Source organism: Schistosoma haematobium, chromosome 1, assembly GCF_000699445.3.
Source record: "Schistosoma haematobium chromosome 1, whole genome shotgun sequence".
NCBI lineage: Eukaryota > Metazoa > Platyhelminthes > Trematoda > Strigeidida > Schistosomatidae > Schistosoma > Schistosoma haematobium.
This window is the reverse complement of record NC_067196.1, coordinates 77,192,496-77,206,465: the sequence shown is the minus strand read 5'-3', so window position 1 is coordinate 77,206,465 and position 13,970 is coordinate 77,192,496. Positions and strand designations below refer to the sequence as shown.

At 37.2% G+C, this 13,970-nt stretch overlaps 1 protein-coding gene across 1 annotated transcript in view; it reads right to left on the bottom strand.

Moving 5' to 3' along the window:
* MS3_00002155 (uncharacterized protein) overlaps nucleotides 1-13,970 on the bottom strand; it is a 42,365-nt gene that overhangs the window by 22,156 nt on the left and 6,239 nt on the right. Inside the window, exons 8-12 of the mRNA XM_035731180.2 lie at nucleotides 13,612-13,751; nucleotides 10,386-10,586; nucleotides 5,437-5,584; nucleotides 3,989-4,080; nucleotides 740-1,053 (exon numbers count right to left, since the gene is read on the bottom strand). Coding sequence (XP_035588273.1) covers nucleotides 740-1,053; nucleotides 3,989-4,080; nucleotides 5,437-5,584; nucleotides 10,386-10,586; nucleotides 13,612-13,751 — 895 coding nt within the window. The remainder of the gene's footprint in view (nucleotides 1-739; nucleotides 1,054-3,988; nucleotides 4,081-5,436; nucleotides 5,585-10,385; nucleotides 10,587-13,611; nucleotides 13,752-13,970) is intronic.

Here is a 13,970-nt window from a genome sequence, read left to right as displayed (position 1 = left end):
TATGATCTAACAAAAACGTGAGCACAAAAGCTCGTAATGCAGTACAAACCTAAATTTTGTTTCCATTAAATAACAAACTAAACATCAAAGCAGGAAATAAAATTCATCTTTAAAACTAATTGTTAGTTATTTCGAGCTTCTGAATGTCGAATGTAGTAACTATCAAGTTCATGCCCAACGTTTATAAATATGGCACTTTGTGGCGCCCTTAGCAGTGTAGACCCTGAAAATGTCAGGCCTCACCTTACACCAGTGATTCCTGTCTCAGGAGGTAAGGTCCTTTGAAGAACGGAGCTGAAATACTACAAACTTCTCACAGAAGGGCGGCGCATGGTCAGCCTCAAAAAGCTGTCTTTTGAGCTCTTTGCTCACCATTCCAGGTCGCTGAAACCATAACTAGTCCAGTTTCTTCCTCACGTTCTCCAAGAAATATCCTCCCATAATGTGGGCAACTGGGAAGTAACAAACGCCCCTATACCATTAACAAAATTTGAGATCCTTTCTTAGCATATGTGGAGGATTTCATAGTACATTATCGTACCAAGTGGAGCAGTGGATTAGCAATTAAGGCGCTCAACTTTTAGCCACCAAGTTCCAGGTTCGAAACCCGCCCCATCTACTTCGACAACCAAGTAGTATCGTCAGAGTGAGGCTTATGAGCAAGTATCTGATGAGTCAATTAATTACAAGAAACAAGTTATAATAAACTTTTAAAGTATACAACAACACAGTAACTTACGAATTCTGGCGAAAGCGGTAAGACTGTTCATTTGAATCCCAACCAGTGATGGCACAATTATCATTCGTGCTGTGAATAGGTCGTTCGATTGCTGAACATGGACGTCGACGATGTAGACTTGCGTGGCTGCGCTCGATGGTATCGGCGAATGCAACGGATTTGCCTGAATGGCGTCCTTTTATCCCAGTAGGTGTAAATTCACTTGATTCATACGAAAATTGGTTCTCATCATTACCATTGTTATGGAAATAAACGTCTAACTTTAAAACGCTTTCATAAATGCTAACTTGATCCCGAAAATCTCGTAGTTCATCCTGAATACAAAAAGATTATAATAAACTAATATACTTTCAATATATGCTACAAATTATATAAACATGGATAGAAAGTAGTTAAAAATTCAGAGGAAAACTGCTTAAAATGAATTGACATTTTATTTTATGATAACATGAAAAGTTACGAATTTCGATGTTACTTCGCATCAATTAATTACCAGTCAGTCAGTCACAACGTAGAGCCTGTACGTATCTATATCGACTCAAGTTGCTTTTCACAATTAGCACAGAGATGAAATCGTCAGATCAAATCCCAAAATAGTAGAGATAGTAACAGTATCAATGGTAGTAAGAAAGATTAGGCATCGTAAATAGCACTCGAAAGGAAAATATAAAGTAGTGAAATAAAAACACAAAAATATGTTATGAAGATTTAGACAAAGAATTGATTCATCTGCACTATCGCAAACAATTTTAAGCTATGTCATTCAAAGTCTTTAACCACCGGTTACGATAATCATACGAATTTCAACCAAATAGTCTGTACCTATTAACATGGTTAAGTCCAACCTTCGGTGACTTCATGGACTGATGCCATGTTTTGGTCTGGTCACCCCTAGCTTTTTCCAAGACTATTCCTAGACTAGAAAGCATCGTCCGTCGAGGTATATGGTGGTTGGACATACGTAACACATATCCCAACCACCTCAATTGATGATTTACTACCTCATCAACTGATTTCCCATCTTTAACTAATACCCGATTTCTAACCCGGGCATTGCTTACTCCGTGGTCCCAAACTACACGAGCAATGTTTCGAAGACACCTATGATCGAATACCAGTAACCAACGAATATTCTCTACTCTTAATGGCCATGTTTCACATCCATAAAGTAGAACGGAGTGAACTCCTACACGGCAAACTCGTGTTTTCTTTGAGAGACGGATATCTCGCTTACGCCACAAGAGGTCCAAGTCGGCAAAGCCAAATGAGCCTTTAGAATCCGTGCCGACATTTCGTGAGATACCAGACCAATGGGACTAATGTGACTATCTACATAAGTGAGGCGGTCGATGCGTTAAACTACGTCACTTCCTGTCACTAATTCAGGCGCTGACGCAAGTCGATCCTGAAGCAGAATTTTACATTTGTAGGGAGGTAACCACATCCCAAACACGCTTGCGCTGTTCCTTAGTGTGGTCAGAAGACAGCATTCTGTCAGTGTCTTCACCAAACAGAAATGTATCAACTGCGTATTCTATGTCAGCATGTGAATCTCCTGGTATATCAATCCCTGAAAAGTTATACGATAAAAGTATTATCTCTGAAAGCATGTCTATGACAAAGTTAAATGTAAATAGAGAAAGTGAACAAGCTTGACGAACACCATTCGAAGTAACCGATTCCGATGACAGTTCGCCATAAGTTCTGGATCAGCCAGTAATATTCGAGTAGAGAGCCCATACAAGGTCAATGTATTTGTTTGATGAACTTTACAATTACAGACACTGCCACGGAACCTCACGACTAACGGAGTCAAACGCTGCCTTGAGGTCGAGGAACACAACTATGGTCTGACGTCGAAAAGTATGTCTATGATCCAGAATCTGCCGAAGGACGAATATTCGGTCTATGTATCACATCCAGGACTGAGACCAACCTGACTTTCTCGGTTTCGCCCTTCATGAGCTCTAGTTAGACATCAAAGAATTATTGAGGCTAATATTTTTAACACTATGTTAATTAACTGACTCCTTTGTGATTGTCACAAGAGGATTTTTGTCCTTTCTTATAAACTGGGACGATCAGCGATCGAGACCAGTTATATGGAATTACGTTTAGTTGCCGAAATGAAGTTAAGATCCCAATTATTTTAACTACTAAAACTGGACCACTATCCTTAAAAATCTGGTTCAAAACAAGGAATCGCGTGAAGGGACCAATTCACTTATTTGCGAAGTCCCATTAGCTCTGATGTGCTGATTGCCGAAGAAGCCTTAACATGAATCCAAAAGACTCAAGTGAAATAGGCCAGCAAAATAGCTGACTTCTTGCCTAACAGTGAATACAAATAACAGCAGTCTACTCTGCACTAGTTTATGGTAGTAGGACACGGCGGTTACCATTAGGAAATAAGTAATGATAGGAGGGATGTGATAGAACATTTCTTTGCATCACTTCTTTTTTTGATGTGATAGTAATATTGTCGACATTAGGCTCAAGGTGCAACAGCAACAGCAGTAAGTCAATCAACGAGGTTGCATATCTGTGTTGATTGAAGAGCTTATACCTTCTATTTTACATACTAAACAGTTATCTCCTCTGACGTACATTGCTGATGTAGACTTACTGAATAGGGCCTACGAAATAATAAAAAACCAGTAATAAAAATCCTATGCTATTTCTCAAAAGTGATCACAATCATAAGCATGAATTTACATATCCTATTTCTCCAAATCTTGAACACGTTATTATTGTGTTTGGCTAATAACTTGTTTATTTTTTTATCACCAAACAAGTTTGCTATTTAACGCTTTAGTAAAATGCGTTACCTTGAAATTATGAACTTTTTAAATGTTGACAAACACTAGCTGGAAAAGTTAACCCTTAAACGAACTTTTGACGTTAAGTCTTTTTTATAGGTAGCTTTTGAATTTATTATTAACACTTCCTATTACTTTTTAACGAGCAAGATCAGTGAGTAAAACAGAAGAAACAAGAAAAATACTCCTTCCGACGAACTCAGGATTGTAATCTCACTAATCTTATCAAACGTCTTGCTTAGTAAGAAACTATAGATTTTGTTGGACACGAATTAGAAAGATAGTTGACAATCGTCAAGCAGTAATCAAACCACAAATTCAAAATATTAAATAAAATTGAATAAAAACGGTTTATGTATCATCAAAGTTGGAAACTTATTTTTTTCTGATTGGAAAATCTTACACACGAAATATAACAAGTAAAGCACACCTGTAAAATCTTGTTCACATCTTCTGTTATCTTTTTCGAAGTCTCCAGTTCAATGACCTTTTGTCTTAAGGATGCAACTTCCGAGCATAGAGCTAAGAGAGAAGAAATAAGAAACGTATGAGTCAAGAAAGAATAGAAGTAGAAAATAGCCCTAGTAAATGCTAATCACCCAGAAAGTAATAAGAACGATAAATAGGCTAAGTATAAGACATCAGTTTGGTTGATTTTTGTTAACGTGGAATGACATTTTTAGTACAGTTAACACGTATGAGACAGTGTTAAATTGTGAAGCACTTTTATTGTCATACAAATAACGATGGAATCCATATTATTGAGGAATGGCCGGTTTGAAAGTGTAACCTGATGGTTTGGACATAGCATACAACTACTTCAACTAGGATAAGAAATAAGGCTTCACTATTAAGTTTGCTATTTCGAGTAATATACCATAAACATAGTTAAAATATAAGCTGAGACAATAAAGGGGAAATTTAGATAGAAAAGTGACAATAATAATAACAATAGATGGACAGAGAAGGAATCAAACTGGAAATTTAGGAAACAGAAGTTCAAGATTAAGGATAAAATGAAGAAAAGATCTATCCCTACTACTTTAAATGATGTTAAGTAATGTCATCTTCAACTAGAATTATATCTAGGAAAAGTACATACGATTAAGATCCATTCATCGATGTAAATCATAACCTGGTATTGATTATCCTAAGGAGTACATTAATCATAATCCTACATGAAAACACCATTGCAGACCAAGTGATACAATAGGAAACACACAAATCACATCCATTAAAAATTCTAATATCATCTTATGTTATGTTTTGTCGAGGCGTTAATTACGGATGAGGAAATAATACCAATACGGGAGAGTATCTAATACGATCAGTCAGTCAGTAACACCATGGAACTTCGCACACACGTACATCAGTTCGAGTTGCCATACCACATTAGAACAGAGATGTAGTTATCGATAGATAAACCAATACACAACGATAACTCAATAATAAAAATATATACGTGGTTTATGAAAATAAAGAAATTGGAACGAACAACCAACAAGAAGAATGGTTAATTATAAGCGGTGTTTACAGTGATGGTATCAGTAATGCCAATTAGCGTGCAAAGGCAATAATTTTGAGAAACAATTACAACATAATTGTTTTTGAGGTGACCATGGAACATCTTTACATAGGATTTTACGTTTAACATCAACACTTCACACCAAGGGGTTCAGCTGAAAGTAAGCGATGCTTCAAGTATAAATATGGTAGGTTAACACATAGCTTTTTTATGTCTGACCAAAAGTAAAAGGAAGTGAACATTATCTGACATTTATAGGTTTGGAATATGATGAAGTGGATGAATATAATTTTGGCTGTTAGGACTGTAAATCATAACTATATAGGATAAAATAAAATAAAAACAGTACGTACCAGACGAAGCAAGTTGTTGACAATGCTTTTGAGCCTCCTCCAATTGTTTATTAGCCTCGTTTATCATTTTATTGTGTGTCTGTTGTGCTTTAATTATTTCAGCTTTAGATATTTCTAGCTGTCGACGTAAATCAGTCACTTCAACTTCCTGAATTAAATGAATGCATAAAATACTAACATGATTACAACTAATGTACATTTCATATCAGAAGGATTTTTGTGGATATTATAGTAATTTCAACGGTTGAGATCATGAGTCAATTGAAGCTAGACCACCATGGAAAACCTGGTAGTCTAGCTTCAATTGACTCATGATCTCAACGATTGAAATAATGTATATTTAACAAATTATAATTTTTAAAATGAAATAACAACGACATTACATCCCATACTAAAATGTTAAACATATGAATATTACCTTAAAAAAGACACTAACTGCAATATTGAGATCTTATAGCCAAAGACCTTTACCATTACTTCTGTACTATTTTCCCACAATATCCGAAACGATAAATAAGCTTATGCAGTTCAACCAAATAGGTAATGTCGAACACATAACAGCGATGAAAATCATAACTGTGGTAGTAATGACTTACAGGCTATTAATACAAAACCGACTACACTTAATACAAAGGTCACTCCAGTTGGTCATACTGATGTAGATAAAGCCATGCTTTTACGTTCTATGTATGAGTTCAAATTATTAAATTGCTAGTCTACAGAACAACTCCGCCTGGAGTCCCTCCGGGGGCTACTGCCGGCCCCAAGCCCGGATAAAGGGGGAGGGTTGGGCATGGGGTTAGCGTCCCCATCCCGTAGAAAACTAACTCGCTAAAAAAACGCTAACCAGAAAAAATTACTCAAACATTTTAAACTCTGCCCTGGGAGTCAGAAGGTCTTCATTTAGAAGAACTATGACGCCTCATGATGAAAGCCGAATTCCTTCGGAAGTTACGAGGCTGATGCCCCTTCTGACAACCAGAGCGACCATTTATTTAGGTACATGGAATGTTCGTACAGTGTGGGACACCGGGAGAGCCTTCCAAATTGCTGCAGAAATGAGAAGATACAACCTTGAGGTACTTGGGTTCAGTGAAACACATTGGACACAAGTTGGACAACAACGACTAACTACAGGAGAGCTGCTGTTATACTCCGGCCATGAAGAAGAAAATGCCCCACATACACAAGGAGTTGCATTGACGCTGTCCAAATAAACACAAAATGCACTTATAAGATGGGAATCTCATGGATCAAGGATCATCAAAGCCTCCTTCAAAACAAAAAAAAGAGGGCATTTCAATGAACATCATCCAATGCTATGCGCCTACCAACGACCACAATGAAGACGTTAAAGATCAATTCTACAATAGGCTGCAGTCAATCGTCGAGAAGTGCCCAACAAAGGACCTGATCATTCTGGTGGGAGATTTCAATGCCAAGGTTGGAACGGACAACACTGGATATGAAGACATCATGGGACGACACGGATTGGAAGAAAGGAAAGAAAATGATGAGAGATTTGCAAACCTACGTGCTTTCAATAAACTGGTCATAGGCGGCACCATATTCCCACATAAACGCATTCACAAAACCACATGCACTTCACTGGATCACACTACACACAACCAAATCGACCATATCTGCATCAACAAAAAGTTCAGGAGGACGATGGAAGACGTGAGAACCAAGAGAGGAGCTGATATAGCATCAGACCATCACTTGCTGATCACCAAGATGAAATTGAAACTCAAGAAGCACTGGACAATGGGACAGACAATATCACAAAAGTTCAATACGGCCTTTCTTCAGGATACTAACAAACTCAACAAATTCAGGATAGACCTCAGCAACAAGTTCCAGGCCTTTCATGATCTACTCAACGGAGAAGGAACTACTGTGGAGAGCAACTGGAAGGGGATCAAAGAGGCAATCACTTCAACATGTCATGAGGTCCTGGGTCACAAGAAGCACCATCACAAAGAATGGATCACTGTTGATACACTGGATAAGATTCAAGAAAGGAGGAACAAGAAAGCAGCAATCAATACCGGCCGAACAAGAGCAGAAAAAGCCAAGGCAGAAGCTGAATATACAGAAGTAAACAAACAAGTGAAAAAGAGCATCAGAACTGACAAACGTAAATATGTGGAAGATTTAGCAACGACGGCGGAAAAGGCTGCAAGAGAAGGGAACATGAGACAACTGTATGACACGACAAAGAAACTCTCTGGAAATCACCGTAAACCAGAACGACCAGTGAAAAGCAAGGAAGGCAAGGTAATCACCAACATTGAAGAGCAACAAAACAGGTGGGTAGAACACTTCAAAGAACTCTTGAATCGAACAGCTCCACTGAACCCACCCAACATCGAAGCAGCACCCACGGACCTCCCAATCAATGTTGGCCCACCAACAATTGAAGAGATAAGAATGGCCATCAGAAAATCAAGAGTGGAAAACCAGCAGGACCAGACAACATTCAGGCAGAGGCACTAAAAACAGACGTAGCGGTAACTGCAAGGATACTCCACATTCTCTTCAATAAGATTTGGGATGAGGAACAAGTACCGACAGACTGGAAAGGACTCCTGATCAAAATACCGAAGAAAGGCGATCTCAGCAACTGTGATAACTACAGGGGCATCACTCTTCTCTCAATACCGGGAAAAGTCTTCAACAGGGTATTGTTAAACAGGATGAAGGACTGCGTAGACGCACAACTTCGTGACCAACAGGCAGGATTCCGTAAGGATAGATCGTGTACAGACTAAATCGCAACTCTACGGATCATTGTGGAACAATCAATTGAATAGAATTCATCACTCTACATCAACTTCATTGACTACGAAAAGGCATTTGACAGCGTGGACAGAACAACACTATGGAAGCTTGTTCGACACTACGGCGTACCTTAGAAGATAGTCAATATCATACAGAATTCATATGACGGATTAGACTGCAAAATCGTGCATGGAGGACAGTTGACAAAGTCGTTCGAAGTGAAGACCGGTATCAGGCAAGGTTGCTTACTCTCACCCTTTCTCTTTCTCCTGGTGATCGACTGGATCATGAAAACGTCAACATCTGAAGGGAAACGCGGGATACAATGGACATCTAGGATGCAGTTGGACGATCTAGACTTCACAGATGATCTGGCCCTTCTATCTCAAACGCAACAACAAATGCAGGAGAAGACAACCAGTGTAGCAGTAGCCTCAACAGCAGTAGGTTTCAATATACACAAAGGGAAAAGCAAGATTCTCTGATACAACACAGAATGCACCAATCCAATCAAAATTGACGAAGACGATTTGGAAGATGTAAAAACCTTTACATATCTGGGCAGCATCATTGATGAACACGGTGGATCTGATGCAAATATGAAGGCGCGGATCGGTAAAGCAAGAGCAGCATATTTACAACTGAAGAACATCTGGAACTCAAAGCAACTGTCAACCAACACAAAGGTCAGGATTTTCAATACAAATGTCAAGACAGTTCTACTGTATGGGGCGGAAACCTGGAGAACTACGAAAGCCATCATCCAGAAAATACAGGTGTTTATTAACAGTTGTCTACACAAAATACTTCGGATCCGTTGACCGGACACTATTATCAACAACCTACTGTGGGAGAGAACAAAACAGATCCCAGCGGAGGAAGAAATTAGGAAGAAGCGCTGGAAGTGAATAGGACACACATCGAGGAAAGCACCCAACTGCGTCACAAGACAAGCTCTCACTTGGAATCCTCAAGGCCAAAGGAAAAGAGGAAGACCAAAGAACACATTACGCCGAAATGGAAATAGACATGAGAAAAATGAACAAGAATTGGATAGAACTACAAAAGAAGGCCCAGGACAGAGTGGGTTGGAGAATGCTGGTCGGCGGCCTATGCTCCATTAGGAGTAACGGGCGTAAGTAAGTAAGTCTACAGAACATGTGCATAACAACTGGGTGAGCTCAAGACTTCACATCATTCAAAAACGAAGAATATTTGAGCGAGTAATTGGAAAACCATATACTTAGGCTGGATATTATAAACCTCTCATCCCCCCTCCCAATTCCTTTTGTGTTTATATATTTCTTAATCTATACATTCATCCTTTCCAATTCATATGAATTCTTTTTTATCGTAACTACCTTGATAGCACTTCTCTTATTACATATTATATTCACACGTTATTATTATTACCATTACCTCAATTAACAAGAGGAAATTCTCCTACCATGCATTTTAGTCACACGATATTTTATTCTATTATATTACTATTATACTGATTGTGACTTGGCACTGTTACAAATCATTCTGAACGTCATTAAATGACCTTTCCTATTCATAAACAACACAATCCTGAAGTACTTATGTCGTGACAGATGCATACGTTCACCATTTTCAACATATGACACTTTCGAACTCATCAATGCATGCCTTATTTTGGTCTTAGTAAAATATCAAAATAATTATGGCCTATAACTGTAGAGCCTGATGATGAAGTTATTGAAAGCAATTGTTCGCTCAAATATTTTTTGCTCTTGAATATTCTATAAGGATTTTAAGCTTCACTTTATTCTGAACATACACTTAATCTTATTTGGATAGTATCATTTTTAAGAAACGAAATAGTAAATAACCTTTAGAATACAGTCTCTTATTGTATTCCCATAAAAACAGAAGTTTAGCTTAAGCATCTGGAACTCAATCAAATAGTCATACCATAAATCCATTCGCAAAGGACCTATTATGATGAGAGAAAATGGTACAAACAACTCTAACATAAAACTGCTTTTGAGAGATTCACTGAAGAATATCTAGGACAATCACAGAGGATCTATAGAAAATAAATCAAAATAAATATTAACGATTATGGGTTATCTACAAACTGAAATATGATTAATCTTACAATGATACTGATTGTAAAAAAGGGGGAGTTTTACATTTCTAACCTTCTGAGTTAAATGTCTTTGAGTTGTATTTAGTTCTGCTCTAATTTCCTCAGTTTTCGAAATAAAACGTTGTTCTAGATATTCTGTTAATTGGGCTTCTCTTTCTTCAGCTCGTTTTAAAGCATTTCCTGTAGTAAGCTCAACTAATTGACTGGATAAGGATTCATTAGTTGATCGTAAAGCTCTAAGTTCGTCATCCAACTAAATAAATAAATGAATAAAGACTATGTCACTCAAATACGCTAAAGCGAATAACTGAGGTTTTTTAATTAAATTTTCGGTTTTCATACGAGTCAGAGGTTACATGGTATATATTTTGAATTGTAAGGTAAATGTGTATTGGTTTGATAAATATATGATGACTTGGTTATGTATTAACTGAGTTAACCTGTCAGTCACTAATAAATACTGTAGAACCTAACATATGATCATGTTATCGTATCAGTAAATTATAGCTTTTTGTATTATATAATGTTAGTTTACCATGTCAGCCAGGTCGGTTGGAGAAGGGTAAGACTAAAAGCAACAGATGAGGGCAAGAGAGCAAAGTTGTACTGCTGATTTTAGAGGGAGGTGACGATGATAAAGTGTTCCTCTCAGACAACAACGGACGGAGGGGTTAGAAAAGGTCGACATTCAAGATGTCACACCTTATCTTGACCTACAGATCTTTGCCACGAGCAATAAGGCCTTCTAAAATGCAGAGTTAACATCAAAAACTATCTATAACGAGGCAGTGCACGACCGGCCTCAAGCAGTTGTCATTTGGGCTCTGTGAGCAACCTCCTGGGTCGATAAAACCACTAACTGATGTTTTTTCAGGTTCTTCAACAAGAAATATCCTCCAATAGTGTGGGCGAACGGGAAGTGAAAACCACCTTCATATCTCCATCAAAACATAAGATGATCTTGTTGAAGATTAAGCCCTTCCCTCACCTCCTAACAATTCTTCCATCCTCACGACTAACCTTTCTCGTATGTCTTTATCAGGACGCGTTGTCAATGCTAGTGATATGAGTTCACGAAGTGATATTCCTGTTCTCCTGAACTCATCCACTAAACTACACGTTGGGACTTCTATTGTTCGAACCAGGTGTCAAATAGGAAAACGGGCTTCTCTCGCGCCATCGGTATAAAGTCATTCATTTGACTCACCTTGTTAACATGACGAACAGGCACGATTTACCCTTCGACTATCTGGAGAACACACTGCTACTTACCGTGGCCTAGCTGATGTAAATATAGTAATAAATTCAAAATTAGCACAGGCTTTGTAAGACTGGATTCCAATAGAGTCGCTTGTGAACTGATATTAGTGTATCAATCAGAAGTTCTACATCTTCATCAAACGTATCTGTCATACATATTCTTTGAGTCCTGTTATAGAAGCACTTTACCAAGTCTCGCTTGTGTTGCAATAAGCATAAAACGCGGATATTGAAATAGTGACCAATACAGGTTGGCTTGCCATGAACTGAATTTATAGTTCCATCCTGTCTTCGACTCTAAAGTATTTCTAAAAAGGTCGATCGGTTGTTACTTTCTTCTCCATAGATCATTACGATATCATTTTGTACTCTATTGAGTTTATATAATAACTGAGCAACATTGAAATCTTTATCACATATGACCAATATATCATCTATGTATCTCCTAAACAGAGTTTATATCTCTTTATCATTTCATCCTTTCGAGCTAATATAGTATGGTAACCTGGGTCACTGCATTTATGTGCCAGGGTGTTTGTTGAGTGATCCGTTTTAGGACTTTTGTTTTGCAAATAATGGAACAAGTTTACAATTTTTAGTCCCTAAATTTCTTCCCTAGGCATTGTAAACATTTTGTAGATGCACACAAAAAATATGATTGGGTAGGTGCGTTAGTAATAAAAAAAAATGAATATTCCCTATCGTTAACACTTTTTTGAAACTTATCACCACTACATAAACGATTTGATGGTGCATAATTTTCTATATTAAAAAGAATTTGCTAGAACTTAACTTCTTTGTGTTTCAACTTTTTCGAAAAAAAGGTGCACCCATGAATGGTACATTGAATGTATTTCACCAATAATAATGAAGAATCATTGGTTAAAACTAAACTCAGTGTAAGGTGTAGGTTTACTGTTAAAGTAACAAAAAAAACCCTTTTTTCTAATTTAAAAACCAGCAAATTGTGGGTAGGTTTAAACAACATGGAGTAAGAACCAGGAAGCGATAAGATTTAGTATATAAAAATTGCATTGCTTGATACGTAAAACAATAAGGATACTACTTATACTGCCACAAAATACCAACATGATTGTTGTGGATGCGGAGGAATAGACCAATAATTATCATGTTAAGTCCAATGGTGTCCTTGGACTTATTGGTCTATTCCTCCGCATCCACAACAATGATAGTGAGTAACTTTAGTAAGATCGCTTTAATATGAACCAAATATAATCACACAAATATACATTATTTTCATGAGTTGCTTTTTCTCGTTTTGCTAAGTGTAATAATGATGTAGGAAATTCGAAAATTACGATAGATCAACAAAACTTTTTCACAAATAACATGAAATGATTTTGCCTACTGTTAAATTTACATGATATAACTACATTACTCATAAGCAACTAGGTTATATTGCATAATTTCGTTCGTTAATTGTAAATTAACTATTCTCTTAATGGTTAACATATTTTTGGTCTGTCTAGTGCCTCATCAAACCAGTCATTTCTATACTTGTTGATTCCGAAAATTACCTTGCATTTAACTTTAAACTTATGCTACTTATTAACTTATCGTAGAACCATTAGTTATTTGGACATATATATATTCTAAGATGCCAAATCTTTTTTGAATTCAAACGACCTTGGGTGAGTTCTTCTGATGAATCTAATACTTACAGGTATTAAATGTGAAATTCTGATCCACTACTCAGCAAAATCCAGCGTCTAAACAACATTATCAATCATTCAAGTGTCATTTCAGTTCTCTTTTTTATTGAGATCATGAACCGATTGATGTTAGACCACCAATTTTGGAAACCTGGAAGCACTGGACGGCCGTTTCGTCCTATTGTGGGACTCCTCAGCTTTTTCTACATACCACATTACAGGAACTGTTTTCAATCCAAATACATCAGGAGACTTAAGTAGAAATGGTGAATGGAATTGCTCAACTCAACTAATTAGTCAGTTTAATAGGCATAAATATAAAAATTTAGTAAGGAAAATAATAACCTTTTTCTGAAGCTCTTCATTCTGTTTCAGTTGTTTCTGTAAGACTTCCGAGTTTTCTTGTTTAGCAACAAGCTCTTCACGTAGTGACTTGACAGTATCTTCCATTGCTGATAGTTTGGAACGTAGTATTTCTTTATCTCCTAATTTAATGAGCAAGAGAAAGAAATCGAAAGACAATATTTATGAACGAAATTAATACGTACATATCACTGGCGAATACAACAAGAATGTCTGATATCGTCAGGTTTGATAAGAGACAGAATATTCAGGCACTCTAAAAATATTAAGTTATAGTAGATTCCTTATGAGCACTGACAGAAAGTAAAGTAGCGAGTTGGCAGGAAACCTAACATGAAGGA